Source organism: Gobio gobio, assembly GCF_949357685.1.
Source record: "Gobio gobio genome assembly, chromosome: 2".
Classification (NCBI taxonomy): domain Eukaryota; kingdom Metazoa; phylum Chordata; class Actinopteri; order Cypriniformes; family Gobionidae; genus Gobio; species Gobio gobio.
The window spans coordinates 71,790,985-71,818,642 of record NC_137098.1 but is presented as its reverse complement, the minus strand read 5'-3'; the positions used below and the strand labels follow the sequence as shown (position 1 = coordinate 71,818,642).

Here is a 27,658-nt window from a genome sequence, read left to right as displayed (position 1 = left end):
TGTCTTAAAACTACATTTTGTGACACAATAGTAGCATTTTTAAATTATGCAGGGTTTCTCATCACGTTACTTTACCACGTGACCGCTGCGAGCAGGCTCCTGATTGGTTAACGTGGCGCGAATTGACGGCAAAGTTCAAATTTTTCAACTCGGATTCGCTTCAAACGCGTGAATGCACAAAGGCAAAATTTGCGTGTAACGTGCGGATTCGAGGCGGATTTGCGTCCTTCGCGCTTCGCGAAACGCGCCTTTCGCACCGCGGGACCTCCAGACGCACGTCAACGTACCTTCCCATTGACTTAACATTGAAATCACTCGCGTCAGACGCTCTATTTGTGTTTGGTGTGAACGCAGCATAATAGTGGGCTCTGTTGTTAGCCTTTATGGTAATGTGCACTAAGGGCCCCCTATATAGTTTATATCATTAGAAGATCTTTTTTTCATCTTTAAACTTTTAATTATAATTGAATTTATTTAAAGACAGAGACACAATTTGTTCAGTAAATAAAAAATGAAGCAATTTTAGTTTTAGTGTTCTCCCTCTGATGTACCGTATCGTACCGTACCGTGACTTCAAAACCGAGGTACAAACCGAACCATCAGTTTTGTGTACCGTTACACCCCTAACTGGAAGTGATGGTTTATAGCAGTGGTTCCCAAAGTGGGTGCCATGACAACTGGCTTGGGGTGCCACAGAATCTCAGCTTTTTTCCAATTTAAACAGCTTAAAATAACTATTGAACCATATAATAACCTTTTACTGCATATATTTAAAATATAAATCAAAATACCAACATATGAACATGTCCAAACGAAAATAAATAAGCAGAAAAACGGATATATTCAATTAATATTTAAAGTTTCTCTCTCCTGTTCTCAGAGAATCGGTCGCCCGTCCGCTCAGCTCAGCTCCATCCTTTTTACTGGTGCGCGCTCAATTTTATATTTCACGCAGAGATTGACAGGACAGGGCAAAGATGGATGAATTCATAGTTTAAACAAAAGAAAAGCAGAAATGTCAAAGCCCAGACGACGATCAGAATCGGCAAAGATGTTGCCAATCAAAGAGCAAGAAGAACTGGCGGAACTCTGTATGGATCGCACTTTAAAATTTAAATTTGGAGAAATGTCTTCGGATGAATTTTGGCAGAATGTGGGACACGAATACCCATCTATCTCAGAATGCGTTGTCAATGTGCTATTGTTGTTTTCAACCTCTTAGGCCTACTTGTGTGAGCTAGCATTCTCATCCCTGGCACACGTGAAAAACAAAAAAAGGCAGCGCCTGTCAGTGGAGCACGACCTACGAGTTGCACTATCCTCAATCTCCCCTCGTATCAAGAGGCTGTGCTCGCAAAAGCAAGCACATGTATCCCATTTAAATGCCCGCGACACAGTTCCATGCAGATATTTTAGTTAAATTTTTTCATGGTCAGGTTTGAACAAAGCAAATGCGAAACTAAATGGTAACACTTTATAATAAGGTTGAATTAGTTAACATTACACTCAAAAAAATTTACTTTCACTGTTGTTAGTTGCACTCAAATCATCCTTGTTCACATTACTTAAAAAAACTCACAATTTTACTGAGTTGTTTCTACTAAAAATGAGTATCGTCAGCTTTACTTAATAAGAGTTTGTTCAGTCAACTTAACATTGCTGAGTGAAATGAACAAAATGGGCAGTGGATCTGTAGTTCCCAGCATGCTTTGCAAGGGACTGCATTAGGAGAGTAAATTTAGGAATTAAAGTGTTATTTTATGTTTTTCAGTAAAGGGAAAGGTGTTGTTAGTTTATGTTAGCGTTATGTGCAGTTATTTTGGACATTTAGAGGAGTTTCTGTAATTTTGTGGTTACCATTATGCAGAAGAGTGGTGCCTGTGTTTAGGCTGTAAGCACTCATATACACACATTTATTGGATGGACTTCCTGTTCTGAATTAAGTTATTATAGCATATTGTTTCTAAAAAATATGCTTGTTGTTATTTAATAATTTTCCACTTACACTCGTAGAGCAAGTAGTTAATGTAATAAGGTAAATTAGTTAATATAATAAGGTAAATTAGTTAACTTAGAAGCAGATTTCCTAGAAGTGGTAAACGCCTCACTTCTTTCAGGGACTTTTCCAAACTCCCTAAAAACCGCAGTAGTTAAGCCTCTCCTGAAAAAGAGAAATCTGGATAACTCCATATTGAGCAACTACAGACCAATCTCAAATCTCCCCTTCATAGGCAAGATCATTGAAAAAGTTGTTTTCAGTCAGCTGAACAAATTCTTAAGCTCAAACGGATACTTTGACAATTTTCAATCTGGTTTCCGACCGCATCACAGCACAGAGACAGCGCTCATAAAGATTATAAATGATATTCGCCTCAATACAGATACAGGCAAAACATCAATTTTGGTACTACTGGACCTCAGTGCCGCATTCGACACTGTTGACCACAACATACTTCTTGACAGGCTAGAAAATTGGGTTGGGCTTTCTGGAATGGTCCTCAAATGGTTCAGGTCATACTTAGAAGGGAGAGGTTATTATGTGAGTATAGGTGACCATAAGTCTGAGTGGACATCCATGATATGCGGAGTCCCACAAGGGTCAATTCTTGCACCACTCCTATTCAACCTGTATATGCTGCCACTGAGCCAAATAATGAAAAATAACAAAATGGCTTACCACAGCTATGCTGACAACACCCAGATCTACTTAGCCCTGTCACCTAATGACTACAGCCCCATTGACTCTCTATGTAAATGCATTGATGAAGTTAACAGTTGGATGTGCCAAAACTTTCTTCAGTTAAACAAAGACAAAACTGAAATTACTACATTTGGAAACAAAGATGAAATTCTCAAGGTGAATGCATATCTTGAGGCTAAAGGCCTGAAATCAAAAAATCAAGTCAGGAATCTTGGTGTGATTTTGGAGTCAGACCTGAGTTTCAATAGTCATGTCAAAGCAATAACTAAATCAGCTTACTATCATCTCAAAAATATATCAAGAATTAGATGCTTTGTTTCCAGGCAAGACTTAGAGAAACTCGTTCATGCTTTTATTACCAGTAGGGTAGACTACTGTAATGGTCTCCTCACCGGCCTTCCCAAAAAGACCATTAGACAGCTGCAGCTCATACAGAACGCTGCTGCCAGGATTCTGAGCAGAACCAGAAAATATGACCATATCACACCAGTCCTCAGATCTGTACACTGGCTTCCAGTTACATTTAGGATCGATTTTAAAGTGCTATTACTTGTATATAAATCACTCAATGACCTAGGACCTCAATACATTGCAGATATGCTGATTAAATACAAACCCAACAGATCACTCAGATCATCAGGATCAAGTCAATTAGAAATACCAAGGGTTCACTCAAAGCAAGGAGAGTCTGCTTTTAGCTATTATGCCAGCCATAGCTGGAACCAGCTTCCTGAACAGATCAGATGTGCTCCAACAGTAGCCACTTTCAAATCCAGACTCAAAACACATCTGTTCAGCTGTGCATTTACTGAATGAGCACTGTGCCACTGTACGTGCTTTGTCCGAACTGCTTGCATTTTAATTTATATGCTTAAATTGAACCCTGTTTTTATTTTTATTTTTAATTATACTCTTTATTTTTATCTTTCAATATTTTCTTTATTTTTTATTTCTTTTAATTCCTATTATAACTGTAATATTTTTATTTCATTTCTGTGTAAAGCACTTTGAATTGCCACTGTGTATGAAATGTGCTATACAAATAAACTTGCCTTGCCTTGCCTTGCCTAATGTTATAAGGTAAATTAAATCAATAAATGTGTTCACCTAACATAATAGACTTTTATAAATGTAACATGACATTATTAAATAAACTGCACATATAAATATTATGTAACAGTGACTAATTCAAATGGTTTGTATTTACTTAAAGAAATTTTGTCAGCTTTACTTGACTTTCTTTTGTTCATATAACTAAATTGTAGCGTCTTAGGGTTACATATATATTTAAATTAAAAATTAGCTCAATAGGGAATTGTGGGTATTAATATTTAGGGATTTATGATTAATCATAAAGGGTTATAATCTAATCACAAATCTCCAAAATCACCCAAAAGGGGAATACCTGACCTCGGTATTTATGCAATATATAATATATATATGGTTAACAACAATTTATTGCAATTAACTACAGATATATCTATATTAAATAATCACAGAATAACCTCTAGGGAGTTGATTCAAAATTCCTCTCCATTCCGTTTAAAGAACGAGCTGTAATTCTTTATCCACTCACTAGGTCTATTCTTCCTACCCAATTTTCGGGAGGTTTATCCCTCTGGCCACAAAGGACAAACTTTCCGAGTTATGGTATTAATTAAAGCATTCAACGTACTTATAAGAGCTCGTAGCTTAGATCTGACATTAAAGGGACTCGTGTTCTGTGAGTAAAACAATGACAATCAAAACGTGGATATCATGGTTTTAATAAAGATTAATACTACGATTACATATGACTAAATAAAGAATACATGTATTTACAGAATAGTGGAAAGAGGAGAAGGGAAAGGATGAGGAGGAGGGATGAGGAGAAGGGAAAGGAAGAAGGGTTTGATCGTGTCCGATCCGACACCTTCCCGAACATAACCACTAGAGCCAGCAAGAACCATATCACCTTAAACAGGGGTACAATCTTAAAACGCATCTAAATTTCGATAGAATTGATACTTGCATGGTTTCTTTGTGTTGTGTAAAGCGAGATGCGTGCGTTGGCATTTCTCAGTGTTAGTGCGCTGAAGCGTTCTCTCCGTTTGGTTTTTCCGGAGCTTAGTTGGTCCGCGGAAGTTTTGAAAGGTGTTTGGGAAGGGAGCGTCTTGGAAGGGAAAGTTCATCTCGTACAAACTAGGTTCCTCGGTCTGATGGAGCGCGCCGCTGGCTGTTGTCGCGGAGCGCGTCGATCCTCAAAGGAAACAACAGCTTGGCTGGACCGCGCCGGCTCGCAGGTCGAAGCCCGCGAGCCGCGCTGATGAGATGGGAGGAAAATGAAATTTGTCTCGTCGGGGTCCTTGCAAATTGACTGAGCAACCAATGTGTTGGTGTTTCTGTCCTTTAAAGTCCATTAACCTACGCCCCTTTTCCCTGCGGCGACCAATCGTTGGTGTGAATTTCAGGCGGGAGAGAGTTTCTTTGTTCGGACTTTGTTACTCAATGGAATGTTCTTGCTGGAAGCCAGAACTAGTAAAGTTTCACTCCAAAAAGGACTAAACATACTAGTGGTACATCTCATAATCATATACTTTGTACCATTGACTAAGACACAGAAAAAGGAACTTTTAGACATCAAACATGCCTTGGTTTACAGACCTGAAGGCAGTGCATCTTCTATACAGAGCAATTTTGAGCGTTTAAGATAGCTCTTACATCAAGCAAACATGAGAAATATGGGGAGCATGCATATACTTAAGAAATCATCATATATGTAATTTCTGGGATAGTTTAATTAAAGGCTAAATAGAGGGGAATGCTTGTGTGTGTGTGTGTGTGGTGTCCCGACGGATCACCACCTTAACGTGGTGGGGCACTTTGCGTGTCTCCGTGACCCCTAGAGCTATGTCGGCGGGAGTCTTGTACTCCTGGTAGGGCCACCCATGCCGAACAGATCAAAGGGTAGAGGCCAGACAAAGAGTGATCCCAAACGCCTCAACGATGGAGTCGCCGGAAAATGGTGGGTGTGAGAGAACCACCAAAATGGCGGAAAAGTCTGAAGAAGGCAGCCCCACCGCCACGTGGGTAAACCCGGAGGGGTACAGTGGCTAGGGGAGTAAACCCTGATCACAAATCTGCCTTTGGGGACAGGCATAGGCGGAACCCAGCGGGCCGGGCTACCGGCAGACCCCTGCAACTCCTTTCAGACGAAGGTCGTCATGGGTTCTCTCATGCAACCAGAGATCCTTCTGGAAGGAGCCAAGATGGTGGGAGTGTGGAATGCACACCTGCACCTTCACCTTAATCCTTACCTATGTGCAAGCTTCTTCAAGCTTGTGCAAGGTGGTTCAAAAAATGTCTGCGCCATACACTCTGGGCGGTATACCGCAACCGCCGGAGCATCCCAACATGCGGTCGAAAAACGAAAGAAAGAAATAGACACCTGAGTATTGCTTCATGGAATGTCCGCACCTTGTTGGACCTGGCTGAGACACCTGACAAGCCTCATCGTAGAACAGCACTTGTGGCCTTAGAGCTAGCAAGGTACAACATCGACGTTGCAGCCCTCAGTGAGACCAGACTTCATGGAGAGGACTCCCTGACGGAGGTTGGTGCAGGGTACACTTTCTTCTGGAAAGGGGTCCCCGAAGGCACTCGCCGGACCCATGGAGTTGGTTTTGCAGTGAAGTCCAAACTGCTGCAGTTTATCCCTGAATCCCCTGTCGGCATCAATGAGAGGCTGATGACCTGGTGCATCCCCCTTGCAAAAGGATGCTTTGCCACCCTCATTAGTGCCTATGCACCAACGCTTGCTGCCGAGTCTAACACCAAAGAGGACTTTTACCTTGCCCTCGACTCTGCCATAAGAAAAACTCCAGCCACAGACAAACTCATTCTCATGGGAGATTTTAATGCCAGAGTGGGCATAGAGCACCTGGTATGGGATAAGGTAATCGGCCGGCACCGTGTTGGTAAGATGAATGACAACGGCCTCCGGCTCCTTTCTCTCTGTGCAGAACACCAACTGGTCATCACCAACACCATATTTCAGATGAAGAACAGATTCAAAACCACCTGGCAGCACCCACGCTCAAAACATTGGCACCTCCTTGATTATGTAATCGTCCGTCAAAATGACCGGAAAGATGTCCTCTCCACTCGAGTCATGCGCGGAGCAGAGTGTTGGACTGACCACCGTATGGTCAGATCCAAACTCCTCATGAGTATTAGACCCCGTGGTCAGAGGACAGCTCCAAAACAAAAAATAAATTGCTCAGCACTCAGTAGCCCCACTTCACGAGACCTCCTTCGACAGCTCCTCGCTGATAACCTCAAAGAGATCCCGGAGGAATCAGCTGACTGGCCAACGCTGCACCAAGCCATCCACAGTGCAGCTTCAGAGGCATTGGGCCAGCCGAGGAAACATCATCAGAACTGGTTTGACAGCAATTCGGCTGAGATACAGACACTCCTCAAAATAAAACATGATGCCCATAAATCTCTCCTGTCCTGCCCTGGATCTCCTACCTTGAAAGCCACCTTTAATGCAGCGAGATCTGCAACCCAGTGTGCCCTCCGGATCATGGAGGACACTTGGTGGGTGAAGAAGGCAGAAGAGATACAGCGTATGGCAGACTGCAACAACTCACAGGGCTTCTATGATGCCATCAAAACTTTCTACGGCCCCAGGAAGAGAGCGATTGCTCCAGTTCGTTCAGCTGATGGCTCGACGCTCCTCAAGGACCGCCATGAGATCCTCACCCGCTGGGCAAACCACTTTGAGACTCTCCTCAACCTCAATAACCCTGTTGACATTTCTATCCTGGATAACATCCCCAACCTATCACTAGTCACACACCTCAACAATCCCCCTCAGTTTTTGGAGACACGCCAAGCCATTGTGAGTCTTAAAAACAATAAAAGTGCTGGACCGGATGGCATTCCGGCAGAGGTCTTCAAACATGGAGGGTACCTCCTTACACGCCGCCTGCACCTCCTCATCTGTCATATTTGGGAATTTGAGACCCTCCCACAAGACTGGAAGGATGCCGATATCGTGGTCATCTATAAACAAAAAGGGGACAGAGCTGTGTGTGGAAACAGCCGTGGAATCTCCCTCCTCTCCATTGCAGGGAAAGTTCTGGCAAAAATCATGCTCAATAGGCTAGTTAAGTACATCTCAGAAGCTGCACTACCGGAAACGCAATGTGGCTTCCGGAAGACTAGATCCACCACTGACATGATTTTTGTCTTAAGGCAGTTGCTAGAAAAAAGCAGAGAGCAGAGCACAGACCTTTACATAGCCTTCATTGACCTCAGTAATGCATTTGACACTATCAACCGTGAGATGCTCTGGAAACAACTTTCCAAACTTGGGGTACCACCCAAGTTCCTCACCATTCTACAGCAGCTGCACAATGGGATGCAAGCCAGAGTCACCACAGGAGAACTTCAGTCAGAGTTCTTTGATGTAAATGTTGGGGTGAAGCAGGGCTGTGTCTTGGCTCCAGTCCTTTTTAACCTCCTTCTCTCTGCCGTCAAGCACCTTTTTCATTGTGCGTTAGGACACAAGGACGGTGTTCTCCTTGAATACCGCCTTGATGGAAGCCTCTTTAACATCCGGAGGTTGCAGGCCTACACAAAGACCAAATCCTGCTGCATAGGTGAACTACAATATGCTGATGACTGCGCTATTCTAGCACATAGTCCAGAATCCATGCAGCACGCCCTCAACACAATAACCTGTCTCTACCAATTCTTTGGTCTTCAGGTTAACATAAAAAAAACTGAAGTTATTTCCCAAATCTTCTCTCAAACCTCTTCACCCCCCAGCTTCCATATAAACGGCATTCCACTTAAAAATGTAGATCAGTTCACCTACCTCGGTTCAACTCTGTCCTCTTGCTGCTCCCTTGATATGGAAATCCACACCCGTATCAAAAAAGCCTCCTCATCATTCGGTCGCCTTCGTAGTAGGGTTTTTGAAAATCGAAATCTGAGGGTCAGCACCAAGGTTGCTGTTTATAATGCTGTGTGTGTCTCCACCCTGCTTTATGGGGCGGAAACATGGACTCCATACAGCCGACACATCACCCTCTTGCAATCCTTCCACATCCGCTGCCTTCAGAAGATCCTCGGCCTCTCCTGGATGGACCGAGTCCAACATGCGGAAATCCTACAGAGCACCAATTCTATCTGCATGGAAGCCGCAGTGGCTAAGAAACACCTACGATGGATAGGGCATACCATCCGTATGCCGGACCACCGCTTGCCTCGCCAAATCCTCTACGGTCAAGTACAAGGCGCCAAACGAGCGGCTGGTGGACAAAAGAAACGCTATAAGGACTACACCAAGGGACTTTTAAAGCATTCCAACATCAATCCCATGCATCTTGAAGCTCTGGCACAGGACAGATCAGCCTGGCAGGTTACCTGTGCCCGAGTAGTTTCACAAATCCACGAAAAAAACCAACAGCGGAGAGCCGCGAGACGCAGACAAAGACACCAGAGGGCAACTGGAGCACCTCTATTCATTTGGTTTCCCTTGCTCCACCTGTGGACGAGTGTGCGGGTCGAGGATCGGCCTCAACGCCCACGAGAAGTGGCACCAGCGGCAATGTCGTTGATCCCCTCCCCAACCCCGAAGCAAGCGTCATCATCGGAAACGATGGACAGCTATAAGAGAGAGTGTGTGTGTGTGTGTGTTAGGGTCACTCCCCGGCCGTTCTAGACTGAAGGGTGAGAGAACTGTCCTGGCTGATTAGAATCTGATTGAAGCTCAGAAAGGGCCATCATAGTATCTTCTGGTCACACTCTAGCCGGTCTTAATCAGTCGGTGGTGCAATCTGACTCAGACTCGTTGGAGCCAGTGGGGCAGGGATTTAATTTATATGCAGAGCTGTTTGGAGGAAAGCATCTCTGATCACTTTGATCCCATGAGAGAGAGAGACACAAAAATTACTCAATATAGTTGTGTGGAACCAATTGACGCTGCTTTTTAAGTAAATTCAACAAATTATTTTTGAACGTAGTTAATGCATTAGTTAACATGAACTAACCATGAACTACACCTCCGTTCAGCATTAGTTAATCTTTGTTAATGTTAGTAAATAAAAATACAGCTGTTCATGGTTTGTTCATGTTAGTTCACAGTGCATTTACTAATGCATTATTAAAATCTTGCTAACATTAGTTAATGTTGAAACTAACATTAACAAAGATAAATAAATGCTTTAAAAGTGCAGTTCATTATTAGTTCATGTTAACTAATGTAGTTAACTAATGTTATCTAATGAACCTTATTGTAAAGTGTTACCAACTAATTTAAAAAAAAAAAATTATTTGAGTTGTAGATGTTGTAAATATCTGTCCAGTTGTAAAAGACAGATGGTTAATTTGATAGGTTAATAGGTTGTTTAACCTCCTATTATGTCTGTTGTGATGCTTTCATAATAAATGAATGCTGCTGTTTATGCTTCATTTGTTGTTTGCTCATCTGGATTTAATTGTATATATGTATGTACGCATTTACGTTTAATTTAATTGGGTTGGGGTGCCATGGGAAAAAAAATCACTACAAAAGGGTCCCATGCTTTCAAAAAGTTTGGGAACCACTGGTTTATAGTTTATTTAGTATTTATCCCATGCATATATTAATTACCACCTTGTTAATTTTGTGTGGTTTACGACGTGTCAATTTAACCTGTTAAGCTGCACCCCCACTTTGGGGCTCACAGCTGAAAACGACCTACCTGAATTAAAACAATTATAGCTCCTGAGAACAGTGTGCTACAGGCACAATTAAGGTATCTTTGGAAAGAAGACACTTGGGACTCTACTAAAAAGCAATCAGAGTTTATAATTCTCAAACAGATAAAAAATTATAATAGTTGAAATGCCTCAAAAATTATTTACACTACACAGAATGTTGTATTATTTCATGTAAAAATATATGAAAATAAAGGGTCCAATCCACTTGTTATTTGGACTCAGAGAAATTGAATATTTTTTCTTAACTCATATTTGTGTTACACAGAAGAAAGAAAGTCATATACAGCTGGGGCAGCATGGGCGTGAGTAATTAACATTATTGTACAAAAATATTTTATTAATTCAAGTTATTCATTTTAACCTTTAATACGAATACCAGCGGAAAGGGCTCCTTTGTTTATAGCATTCTTGAGAGTTATTTTACTTTTAAAAAATTAACAAGTTTATCTAGTTAGCTAGTTTCTGATATTTATCCAAATGAATCGATAAGATCAGAATCGAATCACAAGCTTATAAATTGCAGCACCAATAGAGTTGGTAGCACTGTGAGCACTGTGAGCAACCTGAATATTGATAGCACCGATGCAATTTATATGCGTTTTTAAGTTAAGCGAGGATGAGTTGATTATCACAGGCAATCAATTATATATGTAACTTAAAAGCTGCAAAAGTGTTTAAGAAACATGAACTTACGTTTAAAATTGTCGATAAGACTGGGTAACTGCCACTCGAGGAGTTTTTCCCTCACGAAAGTATCCATGTGCTTTTTTGACTAGAAAAAAGCACTTTTTGAATTACATCACTTAACAAAAACAAATTTATGCATGTAAAAAGACTTTTATTACCACACATGCATCAAATGACCTCACTGGCCCAGCACACGGCAATCGTTGAAAGTTAAACTTTGAAAGTTGTCGTGGTCCTGAGTAGTCGATTCACTTCCGGGAATCATTTTGTTTCAAAATCGGTGCACCGGTTTATTTTAACCGGATCGTTGGTTCTTTGAGACCTGAGGTCCCATGACATTTACATACTGTGTATGTGTTTTACATATCAATATCAAGTACCATACTCATCATATGGACAATTGCAGGTGTTTTACTTACAGTCATATCACTTGTTTTGACTCATTTGACTCACTTGTTCAATTCGCAGTGACACAAATGACTCTTTCCTCTTTTCACAGATATACACATACTTCTTATTAAATAAGAAGCAAATATATTTAAAACATTGATTAAAATTAAGATATAATTTATACAAAATGAAATTCAATTTAAAGAAAGGTTTTCTACAAAACAGAACAGAACATGGTGTTTCTCAAAAACACCATGTCTTCTGATATATTGTGCACCAAATGATGTGTCCTTTATTACTCATGCTGTGCTCGTACATATATTAAATTAAAAAATAACATTAGTCTATAATATTTAAACATCAATATGAAACAAAATATGTTTAACTGGAACTATATTCTGAGCAGACATTTGCGAATAAAAGCTTTATTGATGTGACACTATGCTATTTACAATAAACACGTTATAATCTGTCCAAAACAGGCCAAATAAAACTTGTCTAAACAGTTTTGCGTCTATGATGTACATTTTATGTTGCAGCAGGATTCATATTTAAACTGTCTTTTTGCGTTTAATATTCACAGATGCTAACAGAATAAACTTAGCTTACCACAATCTGCGGCTGAATCCATTGCTCTCAGAAATGAACAGCTTTTCATGAGGTTAATTGTTCCAGGATTATTCCTAAACACAATTTTTTTTCTTCATTGATTATTCCTCAATGAAGTGTAGCGCTTCACTTGATATGTTTGTTTGAGTTGTTGTGTGGGCTTTGACGCATGGATCGCCTTAGTATTTGAATCTCAAAGAGCACAAGCACCGTGGGTGTGATCGCATTACCGGATAATGAGACGCTCGGGAACGACTAACATCTCTCTTTTTTCAAACAGATTACATAAACACAGAATATTTGGGTAACACTTTACAATAAGGTTCATTAGTAGGGGTGTGACGAGATCTCGTGCCACGATTTCTCGTTGAGGTGAAAGCTGTCTTGTGTCATATTGTAATGATGAGTGTGAGAGTAAAGTTAGGATAGAATATGCCAACACTATGTTTACATTACGCCTGCACTGTAGTTTGGCCTTTTTTATAGAAATAAAAACAATTTAATTCAGGTGGATAACATTCACTTCAATTCCATCAGCTCATCCAACGAGCGGTTCGAGCCGTACATAGTGCACAGAACTGATCACGTGTCGAGAAGACGAGCGCTCACATTGAGCGTGTGTTACGAGTGTGTGTTACATGTTAATGGACTCCGTGGCGGAGGATTCTTTGCACAGCAGAAGCGTCAGACTTATATTTGAAAATGCGTGTTCAGCACCACCAGTACTATTCCTTGGGAATACTATTCCCAGAGTACACATGATCACGAAATTCAAAGTGAAAGTAAAGGCGAGTGCGCATTCAAACGCGATTTCAATATGTTACCGCTGTTTGAAAGCGGCTCCCTGAGGCAAGCGAATCTCTCCCAATATATAAGCTATCTCGTTGTAACCATCTCTTAGCTCTGTATCATGCTTGAAGAAAAATGTGGTCTCTATTTGCACTTTGAATACTTTGATTATGGTATTGTAACAGCTGGATGAAACCAGGAGAGTAGAGGACACTACACCAGGATGGTAGTTTACACACAATACTTTATTAATCGTTAAAAACACAGCATAACCTCATAAAACACGTTACCGCCCTTGTGTCAGTAGGCGCAGTCACACGCGAGCTCACGTCAGCAGGGAAGGCTCTCTGGGGTTCCCCTTGTCGATTACGTCACACAGTAGGCAGATTGGTCTCAGGTTCGCATCATCCGCAGCCCAGTTTCCGGGTTCCGGGTCACTCAACAGTTCTCTCAGTGTCCTTGGGAGCTCTCCTAGCCAGCGAGTCAACTCCTAACTATCTAACACATTTGCCCCCCGCTTACTGACTATCTTCACCGCCAGAGACACTAATTGTCCCGAGCGGCCGGTTAGCGTTCCCCACAAGTGAGAGCTCTCACCACACAAAACTCAGCCCGCGCGCCTCTCGAGCGGCACTCAAACACTGCTTATATAATCAGGATTCACACGCATCACCTGCGCACATTAATTTCATTACGGGACACCCCTCCACATTAACTGAGGGGCGTGTACGTTAACCATCGCCATTCTCCTACTATTACAGTATTATGGTTATTGTTTGCACTATATATGATCAGTTTGTGGGAAGGAATTCAGTTAGGAGTTTAAAAGAAGCTCATGTGCAGTTCTGAGGTCTGAAGAGACAGTCATTCAGGAGAGAAGCCAGTCAGTTGAGTTTTTGGCAAAACCTTTACAGTGCTTGAGTATTGTTGTATTTTACTGCATATGATAATTCATACTCAGAAAGTAGAACTGAAATGACATTCATTACAAGATGATGAGTTAAAACATTTCAAATGCACCTGTCATGTATTTCATAATCGAGGATTTCTTAAAAATACTATGGTAAAATCTTGTCTCGTCTCGTTCTCGTGAACCCAATCTCGTATCTCATCTTGTCTTGTGAGATACGTGTCTCGTCACACCCCTATTCATTAGTTAACATTAACTAATAATTAACTGCACTTATAAACCATTTATTCATCTTTGTTAATGTTAATTTCAACTAATGCATTATTAAAATCTTGTTAACATTAGTAAATGCACTGTGAACTAACATCAACAAACCATGAACAGCTGGATTTTTATTAACGCTAACAAAGATTAACTAATGCTGAACAGAGGTGTTGTTCAAGGTTAGTTCAACTAATGTTAGCTAATACAACCTTATTGTAAAGTGTTACCAATATAGGGATGAAACGGTATGCAAATTTAACATCACGATTATAGTGACCCAAATTATCACGGTTATCAATATTATCACGGTTTTGTTCAAACGAGATGAAAGTGTTCAAAAAGAACAGATGCACACACTTAAAACATTTCAACAAGTTTTATATTTGAAATTCAACCAACAACAAATAACTAAAGCAACTCTATGCACTTTTTTAAGCTAGATTCTGTGGGATTTCCTTCCTTAATGGCTGTCGTCAATAGCAACGCATAATGCATAAATAATAATAATTTGTTGTAAATATAATCTCTGATGAGAATATTGCTTGAGAATATATTTACAGAGATAACATTAGTGTTCAGCAATGATGCATTTAAATCTAGCATATTTTGTGTTAAAGGCCAAACAGTATCCTAGTGAAATAATGCGTATCCATATTTCCATATGATTTGACAGATTATTTTAAATATCAAAATGTGTGCATCATACTTGACACCTAGATGAACACTTTACAGTCAGTTTTATGACTGTCATTCTCTTCAAATGCCATTGAAGTTTGAAACATGTATTAACGTTACCAATGTTGTATGTAACTTTAGAGACGGTCCCTAAATTCGCCTGCGTTATGCCAGTCATATCAGATGCGCTGTGGTTCTGCTGTGTTTGTTTGAAACCATTTTCGCTGCTGAAATAGAACAAAAACAGTCCACCACTGTATGATGAATGAATCTCTTGTGTACATCGCACGTTTATCTCTGCTTTGAGTGAATATTTCAGCGAGTGAGAGCGGCGCGCGCTCTTAACATAACTCCGCTAATCTGAACGCCTCTGATTATGAGACATAGCATTCATAAACTCAATAGAAACATGTGTGAGTGGTTATAATGCGCAACGCGATTATAACAGATGGCTTTTGAGAAGACTATAATAAGTTCAACAGCCAGAGTGGCTAGTGTGCAGCCGAAATAACGTTACACCCGCAAATGGCGGTTGTTAATGTCAAGCCCTGATTATTATCCCTTAATGTCACCCTAGTCTTGTCTGAATTTGTTCGTTCGCTTCACGTTATTATTTCCCAGACGTAGTTTTGGTTTTGAGGTCAAAGTCCACTTGCCTTGCGTTCGTAGTTTTGAAGTGTTTCCCCTATTACAGCGACTTTCTTCTGGCATGTTCTGCAGACAGGGTGACCATCTTCGATTAAGTTTCCCTCAGGACTTTTGTAAAAGCCAAAATATGACCACACCTCAGATTGGGTCCTTTTAGAGCTGAACAATCCCTCGGGTGCTGTCACTGCCTTCTGCCATTTCTCCTCATTCAGAAAACAGCGGTGCGCTGCGTCAGACTGACTGGACAAGATTTACCGCGAGTTTTCACAATCGTGATAATCACACGCGGTTTTAATGATAATTAAATTTTATACGATATTACTAACCGTCACGACATTTTATCATGGTTTACCGTGAAACCGGTAATCGTTTCATCCCTATATATATATTTTTTTTTTTCTATTTGGTTTACATGATTTAAAACCTGACATTTTAACGTTTCTTTAGACATATGTCTCATGTTTGTGTGATAAGTTTTCACTAAGCTACAGGTCATTTTCTGAAGAGAATCAGATTAGACATAATTAACAGAGAGGCTGTAGATCGCGCATCATGTTTGTTTTCTTTATTTTGCAAAAAGCACAACATTTTGTTTTTATTGTGACTGTACACAAAAAAAGTCTATTATAAACAGATTATAATGATGTATAACACTTGCCTGAATGATACATTTATTTTGAAAGTTATTTGAGTCAATTTGGCATTGATATGAAAAAAGCCAGTCGATCGCGCCGGCACTACAGCCGACTCAAGGGGGTCAAAATGATTATTAATGAAAACATTATATGAACTTACCTTAAAACATCTGCAACCAGTGGCTTTGCCCCTTTGTCCTTTCAAAATGACAGTTTGGGAGGGAATTTAAACATCTTCAAAGTAGGGCTGTCAACGAATATTCTAAATTCAAATATATATTAGAATAGTTTAAAAACAACTCATTTCGAAGGTGAAAATTAATATTCGAAAAAAATATATATATGCCCGCGGTAGTAGAGGCGTGGCTGTCTTCCAACTGCACGCGCAAGCAGTGCGTTGACAGGTCAGGAGCGGTTCGTGTGGAGAGCGGGCTCGTGTATTGCATATACAGACGAAAATGTCACATTTTCCGGTGTTCTCCTTCGACCCCTGTCTGTCTCGTGCTTTGATTTATGATGGGCAGCATATATCTGCTGCAAATGCAACCGTGTTCCCCTCTGTCTCATACACACATGCATATAACTTGTTGTATACAAGTAGTTCACATGATACATGTAACATTCAAGTGAAGATATGCTTCTAGTTTTAATCATTTAAACAGGCTTTTGAAGTTTGGGCAAAAACTTCTGGCAGTGGTGTTTTTGTGTATTTTATTTTTTCACAGCACTGTATGTCATATGATGATTGTGAAACACACGGGACACTTCACTACATGATTTCTTGGTGAAATTTGTTATTTTCCATGTTAATCAGGTCAGTTTTGATCAAGAACAATCCACTGTGGCTTAAATTCAGCGTGAGCAGCGCGGCAAAAATAGACTCGGCGCCGAAACGATCCCGGCACTGCTGCTTCTGCTCTGCTCCTGCTACGCGCTGCCCCACTGCCTCTGCATGCGGTGTGAATGCGCTAATCTGTTAACATGGGCGCCGAAAAAAATGCGCGCTGCTTACGCCCTGCTAATGCTTGCAGTGTGAAACCGTCACTGCTGAAAGTTGACGGCGTCTTGCATGGAAGATTGCAGAAAATGCAGAGCCCAACTCGAACTGCAGCAGAGAAAGCGATTTTAACCCCCCAAAATCTAAAAAGCCATGTCTTATTTTTGTTTTTGGCATACCATTCGACCACTAGCAACATAAGGTCACATCTCGAAAATGTGCACCCAAATGAGCATGGCATAATGTGTGGAACTCCAGCTAAACAGTCACATCTTCGCCCGCCACGAGCTCTGTCTGCAACACGACAAGAGGTAATAACGGAGAAATTAATTTTCGTTCATTTGTAAGGACATGAGAGCGATCAGTGTCGTGGATGGGCAGGCTTAAGGGAGTTCTGTCAAGCAGTGGAACCGAGGTACCACATCCCTAACATTACTAAAGTGTAGGCTACTGTTCTGACTGAATAGATATTGCATGAATAAAGGATAAATGCACTGCTTCCACTGGTTTGATAATTTACCGTTTCATGTCAGTTCCATGTTTACCACAGCACAGCTCGCTCGGAGCGTTCAATATGCTGTAAAACTTCAATTAATATGAATAATATTTGTTTCAATCACTGAATGAAGCCTGCTATATTTGGGACAAGAGTTGCAACCTTAAATTGCGTGCACAGAACTCAGAACTCAAAATGTGTGTGTTCATTAAACCGTGTTTTTTAAACCATTATGCGCAGAGAGCGTGAGGGCGAGAGAGAGTGAGGTCTGCGGTCTTTAGCCATTAGTTGATTTATTGTTTTTGTGTAGTTAATACATTGTCAAATGTTTAAACTTAAATAGACTACCTATACAAGTAGTTATGTCTCTTTGTATTAATTTGTCCTGTTATTTACGTAATGCGCGTCATTGGCAAAATGCGCAACCAGATGTTCGAATAGTTCGAATATTCGTGTTTTTTTAGAGGTAATATTCGAACGTCATTTTTGAGGAATTTTGACAGCCCTACTTCAAAGCGAAGCTCGAGAAACAACCAAGTGCAGGGTAGAAACAATATGGTTCATATGCTGATTCCTGATGTCTGTGTTTTTAAACTCAGATAATGAAAGCAATGCTGGATCTTAGAATATTAACTATATTAACAATGTCAAATTATTAGAACATTAACTATATAACAAATTAATAATGCTAGATAAAACCAGTGAAACAGGCCATTACATGATTATAGTGTCATCATCAAAACTGAATTGTCATTACCGAGTCGTAATATTTTATTTTGCCATAACAAATGCGCTTTATAAAGATAAAGTTGCAGCAGCAAAAAAAGGTCAATAATCACTTCATTATCTGATTAACTTCTAAAGTCTTTAAATGACACGAGTTTCTGATGCTCCACCGCTGCTCTTATTCACATCCAAACCATAAATCAGTGTAAGAGTAATGAACAAACTGACTCTGAATCTGTTTCCATGTGTTTTTCTTAAAGTGAGCACAGGACTCGTCTTTGTCAATCAGATGAAGAACTGGAGAGACGCTCAGAGTTACTGCAGACAGAATCACATTGATCTGGTCAGTGTGAGGAACCAGAATGAGAGTCAACAGATTCAGAAGTTCATCAATGATAGTCGCATATCTAATGATGTCTGGATCGGCCTGTTCAGAGACTCATGGCAGTGGTCAGATCAGAGCAACTCCTCATTCAGAGACTGGACCCACTAAACATTGGACGTCGGATAGGCGTGCAGATCATGTCTATATTGGGTCCGTCGGTCCATGACCAATTCTGGACATCTATTCGACGTCCAAACTAGGTCCACTATTTTGACGTCCAACCATGACCCAACTTGGACGTCAATTTGACGTTCAACTTTTGACCTTGAACTGGGTAATTTTTTTGAGCGTCATTTGGACGTCTATGACAGGTGCAAGAACATTTACATTATATATAATGTTTTATTTACAAATATCAACATTGTCGTTATCAACATGATTAATACTTGAAAGCTAAAACACTCAAGATTCATGTTCTGAACTCGTTTTTTGCACTAAATACACATGAGAGGGGTTAAATGAAATGCTGAAGCTATTTAAACATTAGCATAATAAACGTATATATAAAACATAATAAAATTATTTTGAATAAAAAACTACTCTTTACAATTACAAATGTTCTAATATAACTGGACCTTTTGAAAGGATTTAATATAGTTTGGCTTTCAAATTGAGTCAAAAAACAGTCAACGTCACTCTGATTGGCTGGGGTAGCACATCATCATAACCCAACCAGTCACTGTTCTGATTGGCCGAGGCCACACGCCAGGCATTTGGCGCGATTCTGCGTGCAAGACGGCACATTCAGCCTGCATCGCTTTCGCTGGTGAGTCCATTTTTTCTTCTCTAAGTTGAAGGCAAGTTTGGTCAGCTTAGTGATTTTTATGTCCATGTGTACGTGTGGTAGGTAGTTTAGCATCACGTCTTCACAAACCTGCTGTGATTATAGCCACGAATGGTCACGGAGAGAGACCATGTCGAAAGCTGTTAGCTAGCTTGACTTATTGAACGGCAAACTTGTCACGCGCACTATAAAACGCGTGTGCGATATTAACAAAAAATATCTTGATTTTCTGTGTTTTTCTCAGTAACGATAATTAGACAATATTTAGTGTTTAGTAAAGAATAATGTACATCCAGCCGGTTATCGCAGAGTAAACCCAGACAGAGTGATCAGGACCCAACACGAAGCGGAGGGATCTTGCCACTTAAGGGCTTTATTCTGCGGCGATAACCGGCTGGATGTACATTATCCCGCTAATTACACGGCTAACAATACTTGTCTCAAGTAAATTAGACACAAAATATTGGCTTGTTTAAATATTTTATTAGCTCTCACGCAAAGCTTCCGGGAAGAAAAACTGTTCCAAACTGCTTTGAGTCGTTTTGAAGTCAAATTAATGCTGAAGTCTTCCATTGTGACTGACTTCCTGTATGACTGCAGAATGCTGTTGCATATATTTAAATCATTTGTCTTTTTTTCTTTTGCAGAAGGGATCATGAAATTTGATTCTGCAGCCACTGAGGACTACATCAAATTCAATGTGTCTGAGCACCTCAAGCATGCACCACAAAGACTTGGAGGCGGAGGATTTACTATGCCCTGATTTTTTTTTTAAATAAAGATGGAAATAAAGAAATGGCTATATTGAATTGTGACTTATTTGAATAACTAGTGTTGTATGTATGTGGTCCCATGTTTCCAGAGGATGAAGGACATGTTTTCTGTGCCAGTTCATTTCCCTGTAGCTTTGTTTCAGCAGCTCGTTTGAGCTGGAAATGCATTACACCTATGTATGCGTCTCCATTTATCACCTGCTGCTTAGACAATCAAATGGAGTTTTTTGAAAATTAATCTAGTCCCATTTCAGAAGGTGGCATATGTTCCAGATAATTTCCCAAAAACTCAGTTTGATTGTCTCAGCAACAACTGGAGACCTTACGGTCTATGCTGGCATTTCCTGTCGAAACTAGCTACTGAAACAAAGCTACAGGAAATGTAATGCATGGTACAGAAAACATGTCCTCCACCCTCTTGAAACATGACTACAGTTATAGAAGTTGCATAAAAACGACGTCTAAATATGATGTTGAAAAGACGTCCACAAACGACCACATTTGGACTATAAATAGCCCATATACGGAGGTCCCACGGACGTCAACATTTGACGTACCGGAGACGTCGAAAAAAAGACGTCGCCTGGCGTTACAAAACAACCCCTTCAGTGGACCGAAATTGGACGTCCAAAAATTACTTAGAAAGGACGTCACTACGACGTCACATTGCGCAGTGGGGAGGTCTGATGAACCAAGTGGAGGAAATGAAAACTGTGCAGTGATTGAATGGGCTACTCAGAGACAATGGAATGACATCTCTTGCGTCAAACAATGTCCTTTTGTGTGTCATGAAGGTGAGCAGATCCTCTCAAAACACACACAGTCCATCATCAGCTCCAGATATCTTAAAGTTCACGCTACATGTCTGACATGACAGATTCCTCCACAGTGTTTGTTCTGCATGTTGTTTTTGATCAGTCTCTCTCTAGTTTTTGCTTGTGGTTTGTTTTGTGTCCAGATAAACTGATTCTGATCAAAGAGAACCGGACGTGGTCTGAAGCTCTGAAATACTGCAGACAGAATCATGTGGATCTGGTCTCGGTTCATTCAGTCGAGATGCAGCGTCGTGTGATGAATGTGGTTAAAGGGGCGTCTACTGAGGAGGTGTGGTTGGGTTTACGTCACTCCTGCACTGTGGGACTCTGGTTCTGGGTGAGCGGAGAGACCGTGTGCTATCAGAACTGGGCGATAGATGATTCAGATCAATGTGAGTCTGCAGTGAGATCTGGAGCAGTTCAGTCTGGAGGAGATCAGCGCTGGATCAGCCGTCCTGAAAACAACACACTCAACTTCATCTGCAGCAATTATGAGTGAAGGATAGGTTTGTTTTGTTTTTTCATGACTGTCATATCTTTTTTAACACTTTTTCTACGTTTTTTTTCCGGTTTTCATCAGATAATGTGCTTGTATCAGTACAAAGAAATATACACTTCTAATAATATACATTTCTGTAATGTAAGAGTATAAAATACTAATATGCACTATATATATATGTTTTAAAGATCCCATGAAATCAAAATTAATTTTCATCTGTGGCTTTTAGTCGTTCTCTTCTGGAAAAAACACTCATTATTTTCAACACAGACTGTTCAATCAAATGCACTACAACACCTGCAACTCTTTATGAAAGGGTTGAATCATTATCACAGGGATATTTTGCTTGCTTTGTTCTCTTTTACTCATTTGCTAGAAGGTAATACCAAAAAAAAAAAAAAAAAATGTTCTCCCTTTTATAATCTCCGACAAAATAGCCCCAATAATGAAAGTCCATGAATAGACTCACTGGCCTCAACACATCAGTCCCTTAGTCCATAGATGGAAAAATCAAGTGTCCCCAAAAAGAAGAAAAAATTAATCCTCAGTCCGAAAAAATGTGTATTCCAGAGTTGAGTGTGTACCAATAAAACAGCTCAAAAGTCTAATACACCATGACTCTGATGGATTTCCAGAGATCATTTGGACCGATGCTCTGGAGTTAAGGTAGCAAACACATGCCACCTCTCCACACACACACACACACACACACCCTTTCAAAATGGCCGCCTTCTCTTCTCATGGGCTGGCCCATCATAATAAAAGTCCTTAGCAACCAACAAATGTCCCCCTAATTCCCCCTCAAACAAAATCATACATGCACACATGCGGATAAAACAATAAACATTTAGGAATGGCACATACACACATTCATTGACTTTTGTTGTTAAACTCTTTATCCTTAGTGAGCATCCTGCAGGCTTTACTGTGGCAGTGTCACAGCACTCACAGTCAACTACTCCTGGTTCAAGGATGTGGTTTAAAGCATGGCTTAAATGGCTATTTAAAAGCAAATCAAAGCAAAGCACAAGCCACGGCTGTGTTTTTCTAAAGCATCGTGAGCTAAGTTGATGTTGGTGGCAATGGTCTACGATGCTTTTGGAAACGCAGCCGTTGATTTCATGGGATCTTAGTATTCTGGTGGTGTGGTTTCTTTCTTCTCACTGCTGTACTAGTCATATCTTTACAAATGACATGTGTAGAAAATGATTGTGAGCATCTATATGTGTCTCAGGGAAATTAAATATGGTTTATTCTTAAAGATAAACTAAAAGTTGAGTATAAAGTATCTTGCAACCTGTAATTCAAAGGAGGACAACACCAGCTCAAATAAACATATTTACCAACAGCATTCTTGTGTTGTGACGTTTATAAAACACAAATATATATACAACAGAAAATTATGTAAACTTTCTTTCAACCCAAATAGTTTTCTACACAGTTAAGTTCTCTGTGTTATATGAGCACTAACACTGTAGATTGGCCCATTGACACTGAGTAAAGTTACTGCAGTTTAAAGTTTGACTTTATTTCTGTTATTGAGAATTAACAGAGGTTTAGATGTTAATGTTTTATTGAATGTTTCATTTGAAGTCATTATTATGGAGATCAGTGTTTGCTTTAGTTGGGCTCTTGAGCTAAATTTAGTTTGTTTTGTTTGATTTTATGGCAGTCAAATTACTGCATTTCTGTGTTTTAGGACTGATGTAAATCATTATAAAGTTAAAACATTAAATAATATAAAATAAATAAAAAAGTTCACATCAATTGCAACAATGCAGAGATCAGTGTGAGATGCTACATCTTTTGTGTAAAACTTGAGACACACTTCGACATCAACACTCACCGTCAAACCTCAACAATGGTGACAATCAAAACATATTCAAATATAAATAGAAAAAGATTCCAGCTGCATAATTTATTTGGGTCGCAATGCATGCTGGGAGCCATGAATGAGTTGTGTGTGCTGGCATGAAGCATGTCTGTTGAGTTTCATATCTGGAAAATAAGAGTTTTTTTTTTCTGTAAAACATTTAAGGACATTTTCTGTAATTATTTTTTATTTTTATTTAAATTATGGTATTTTACCGGTTTAATTTTTAGTGTTTTGTTTGGCAGCATATCTGCAGTTAATTTTTTAAAATTATTATTTATAGATTTTTTTTTTACATTTTGAGCTGCCTTGTTTTTAATGGTATCATTGAATAGCAGATATAGTCACTGTAATATATGATAGAAACATATGCAGAAGTATTTCAGCATAAATATTATTAGACTTTTTTAAAGTTATTGAGTTCATCATTATAGGCTATAGCACATAATATGTATCCAACATCAGCAGACTTATAGCCTACACTTCAGATGTGTCCAAACGTCCACACAGGATAAACACTAGCTTCTGAAGGACAGAAAAAGCTTCACACAATATATGGATAAACATTAGAGTAAAATATGCATGAGAGTTATGTGTTATACAACTGTAGTGTAAAAGGGTTCATCACACAAAGGTTTTATAAACCCTTATACATCGAGGCCATCTAGTGGTAAAAATCATGAATAAGCAAAAAGAAGCCTGAGATGATAATAATGAAGAATGAACTTCCTTTTAATATAACTGTTGATATCAACATATTTTACAGCACACAAAGGCTTTGCATGATTGTAAAATAAAGTGATTTAGTCACGTTAAAAACAGTTTGAGTCATAATCTAAACCTTTACACTTTTAACAAGACATCCAAAAAGATAACACATTTAAATAAAAGGGTTTACATTGTATAAAGGAGAAAAAATACAATACAAAAATAAATAAATTAATAAATAAATAATAAGAAAGACAGCATATACCACTTTAATTTTCAAGTAACTCCAACTCTTTGGCGAATAAAAGTCTATCTTTCATTTATAGTTATCAATAAATTTCAGAGACTCAAATGAAAATCAGTCATAAAGACCTTCAAACAGGGTTTAGAATTATTCCATTTACTTTTAGGAATATGACATTTACCAAATAAAATCATGAGATTCATCATAAAATTGACAGATGGATTTTGTGATTCAAAACATAAGATAATGGAGGGGGGGGGGGGGGGTTATTATAACCAATTATAAGCTAACAAGAGGCGAGGGATCAAGACAGAAAATAACAAAAACACCACATGTGCAAAACAAGACAAGACAGACATGTGACCCTTATATGGAGAAAAGTTATGCACATAACATAACTTTCAGGGGGGTATTCCAGAAAGCAAGGTTAACCGTCACATATACCCTGAACTCTCGGTTGATTAACCCAAACCTTGCTTACTCGATTTACATAACCTGTGCACATCGCCACCTATTTGGTGGTTGTGCAATCATCTTTTCGTTTAATAAGTAATCTTTAGAAAATTATATTGTTTGTTTGATGCTAATTAATTGAATGCAGATCCATGTGTGAGATGACAATAAAATAAATAATATATTTTAATTGAATTAACATTTAAACTTATTTTTTAATTTATTCTAATTCTTTAGAATTAATATATAATATTGTATATTATGAAACTGAAACAAATTTGGTTATATTAATAACTATATTAATTATATAAAACACATTCTTCTGAATACCTCTTAAGCAAACTAACCCTGGATCATGAGCTGCTCTGGAGCAGGTTATGTTCAGAGAGTGAGTTGCCATGGTTACTTACAGACCCTGAAACCTTTTTTGGAACCGAAAGTTGGCGTTATCCGCTTACTTACTCTTAAACATACCCGGGTATGTCACATTTGTTTTATCCTTGAGAGCTTGTTGATAGAAATTGGATAATGCCATAGGCAGCTTGTTAGTAGAATAATCACACATTAACAAAAAGCGTAAACCTCCAACCTTTTTAAAAAATATTGAATGCTATAAAAAAAAACATATTGAGTCTGATTTAAGTAGACAATTTCTGAGCCATTTTACTTTGAAAATCAACAAAGTCTAAAAGCTCAAAACCATCTTCATTCTTTAGATCTTGCAGAATTTATTTTCTTAAATGATGATGTTTATTCCTCCAAACAAATTTAGTAAATAAAGCATTCATTTTCTTACAGATTGAATCTTGAACACAGAGGGATAAAGCCGGATAAACAAACCTAGATACCCCTTCTACTTTGGTTAGAAGGACTCTACCTATGATAGTTAAGTCTGTTTGAAGCCAGTTATTAAATGATTTGAGCTTTTTTAAGTTTAGGGGACAAATGTAATTCTTGTCTCTCCACTATATACACTTATTCCAAAATACTTCATCTTATTTTTTACTGGGATGTTACATACATTTTCCTCATTTGATTATTTTGACAAAGAAAGGGTTTTCAATAAAATCCCAAAAGCAGAGATAAAATTCAACTGAAAGACCATCTGTGCCTGGCTATTTATTTTTTAATTGAACGAATAGCTGTAACCATCTCTTGCTTCCTTAATTTTTCATCACAAAGGTCTCGAAATTGAATAGAAATAGAAAGGACCGATTGCTTAAACTGACTAAAAAAAGTCGGAACATTTATCCATTTCAAATACAGATTCATATAACTGAGAGTAAAAAGATTCCAAATAATTTTTAATTAATTATGGATTTGAAGTGGGTACATCATCAATTTTAAGAGAGGAGATCATTTGTCTTTTATAATTTTGTTTTTCTAGTGAAATAAAATAGCTTGTGTTCTCTTCCCCCTTTTCTAACCACTTAGCTCTAAAATGAATGAATCCCACTTTTGCTGTATTAATATATATCTGATCAATTTGAGTTTTTAATGTCTTCAATCTGACTTTTTCATCTTCTGTAAGGTTATCTTTTTTTCAAAAGTAAGTCTAATTCTGTCATAAGTGCCTGTTCCTTATCCAGTTGATTCTTCTTTACTTGTTTACTAAAATACAGAAAACTCCCAAACTTTAAATTTTAAAACATGTGTCATTTGTTTACTCCCAAAAATCTTTTGAGCTTCTTCTCGAACCTGGGTAATAAAGGCCTTGCATACTATTATTTTTAATATCACAACCAGAGAGTACCAAAATAATTGTATGATCTGAAAGAGGTGCATGACAATAATTAACTTCAGTAACATATTGGACACATCCTGGGTCGATTAACCATAAATCAATCCTTGACTGCAAAGATCTAGAGGAATTACTCAAAGAATAACTATTTTCATTAAAATCCAGAAATCTCCAAATATCCACTACAGAAAGATGGGTACATAGAAAATTAGTATATTTAAATTTTGAAGAAGGAATCGTATGTGGAGGGAAACGATCCAAGAAATCATCTAAGGGGAATCATTAAAATCAGCAGGCACCTTGAATCAAAAGGCACCTTGATATTTCCCCTTCAATACTGAGATAGAGTGTGTAACCTCTTTAGACATATTTTTAGCAAATGTCCTGAAACAAATACAGAATTATCCTGTTTAACAACTGTAAGTAACCGTCTACCTTCTTTTGACGAAACCAATTCCAGTACGTCACCTTTAAACTTATTCAGAAGAATAGCGACACCTGCCGAATGATGAGAAGCATGACAACAGAAGATTTGATCTCAACACTGAGAGAGCCACCATTTAACATCAGATTCACATGAATGAGTCTCATGTAAAAAAATTACATTTGCATTTTGTACGTCTAAAAAAATTAACATAGACTTCCTTTTAGTGCTGTCTCATAAACCCCTAACGTTAAGAGAAATAATCTTTAAACAACTAAAAACTAAATCAGACATAATTATCTTATTTGGATGTCTGAACAATGTTATATAAAGAACCCTGAAACAATGAAAATGACCAACCAGTAGGTAAAGATCCACTCCAAACTTAGAAGAGTTACATCATCTGGACGAATTCGGCTTGATCACACTTGCCTTGAACCATCTGCTCAATTTGCGACACCTTGTTTTTCTTAGTCTTGATCCTTGCAGATAGCGTCTTCATTTCCACGAAAATCAGCCGTCTTTGAAAGATTTCAATAGCGACGAGTTTCTGTGCGATTTGTGTTCCATTGCTGAAAAGCGATCCGTGAGGGCATTGACAGCACGAAGCTATATCGGCATTAGAGACGTTGGATTCCTGACAGGTTTTTTTGTAAGAGAACTGCCTGTTGGAGTAA

The 27,658-nt window shown here is 38.9% G+C and overlaps 1 protein-coding gene across 2 annotated transcripts in view; it reads left to right on the top strand.

Moving 5' to 3' along the window:
• The window catches only part of LOC307120872 (macrophage mannose receptor 1-like), a 44,484-nt gene extending 21,602 nt beyond the window's left edge, over window positions 1-22,882 (top strand). The window contains exon 4 of one of the 2 annotated variants that reach the window (XM_079808078.1): window positions 21,183-22,882. In XM_079808078.1, the coding sequence (XP_079664204.1) occupies window positions 21,183-21,538 (356 nt within the window). In that variant the 3' untranslated portion in view covers window positions 21,539-22,882. Of the gene's footprint in view, window positions 1-18,542; window positions 19,434-21,182 lie in introns of those variants that run through there. The other variant, XM_079808079.1, reaches the window with a different exon arrangement.
• Window positions 22,883-27,658: the final 4,776 nt, after the last annotated feature.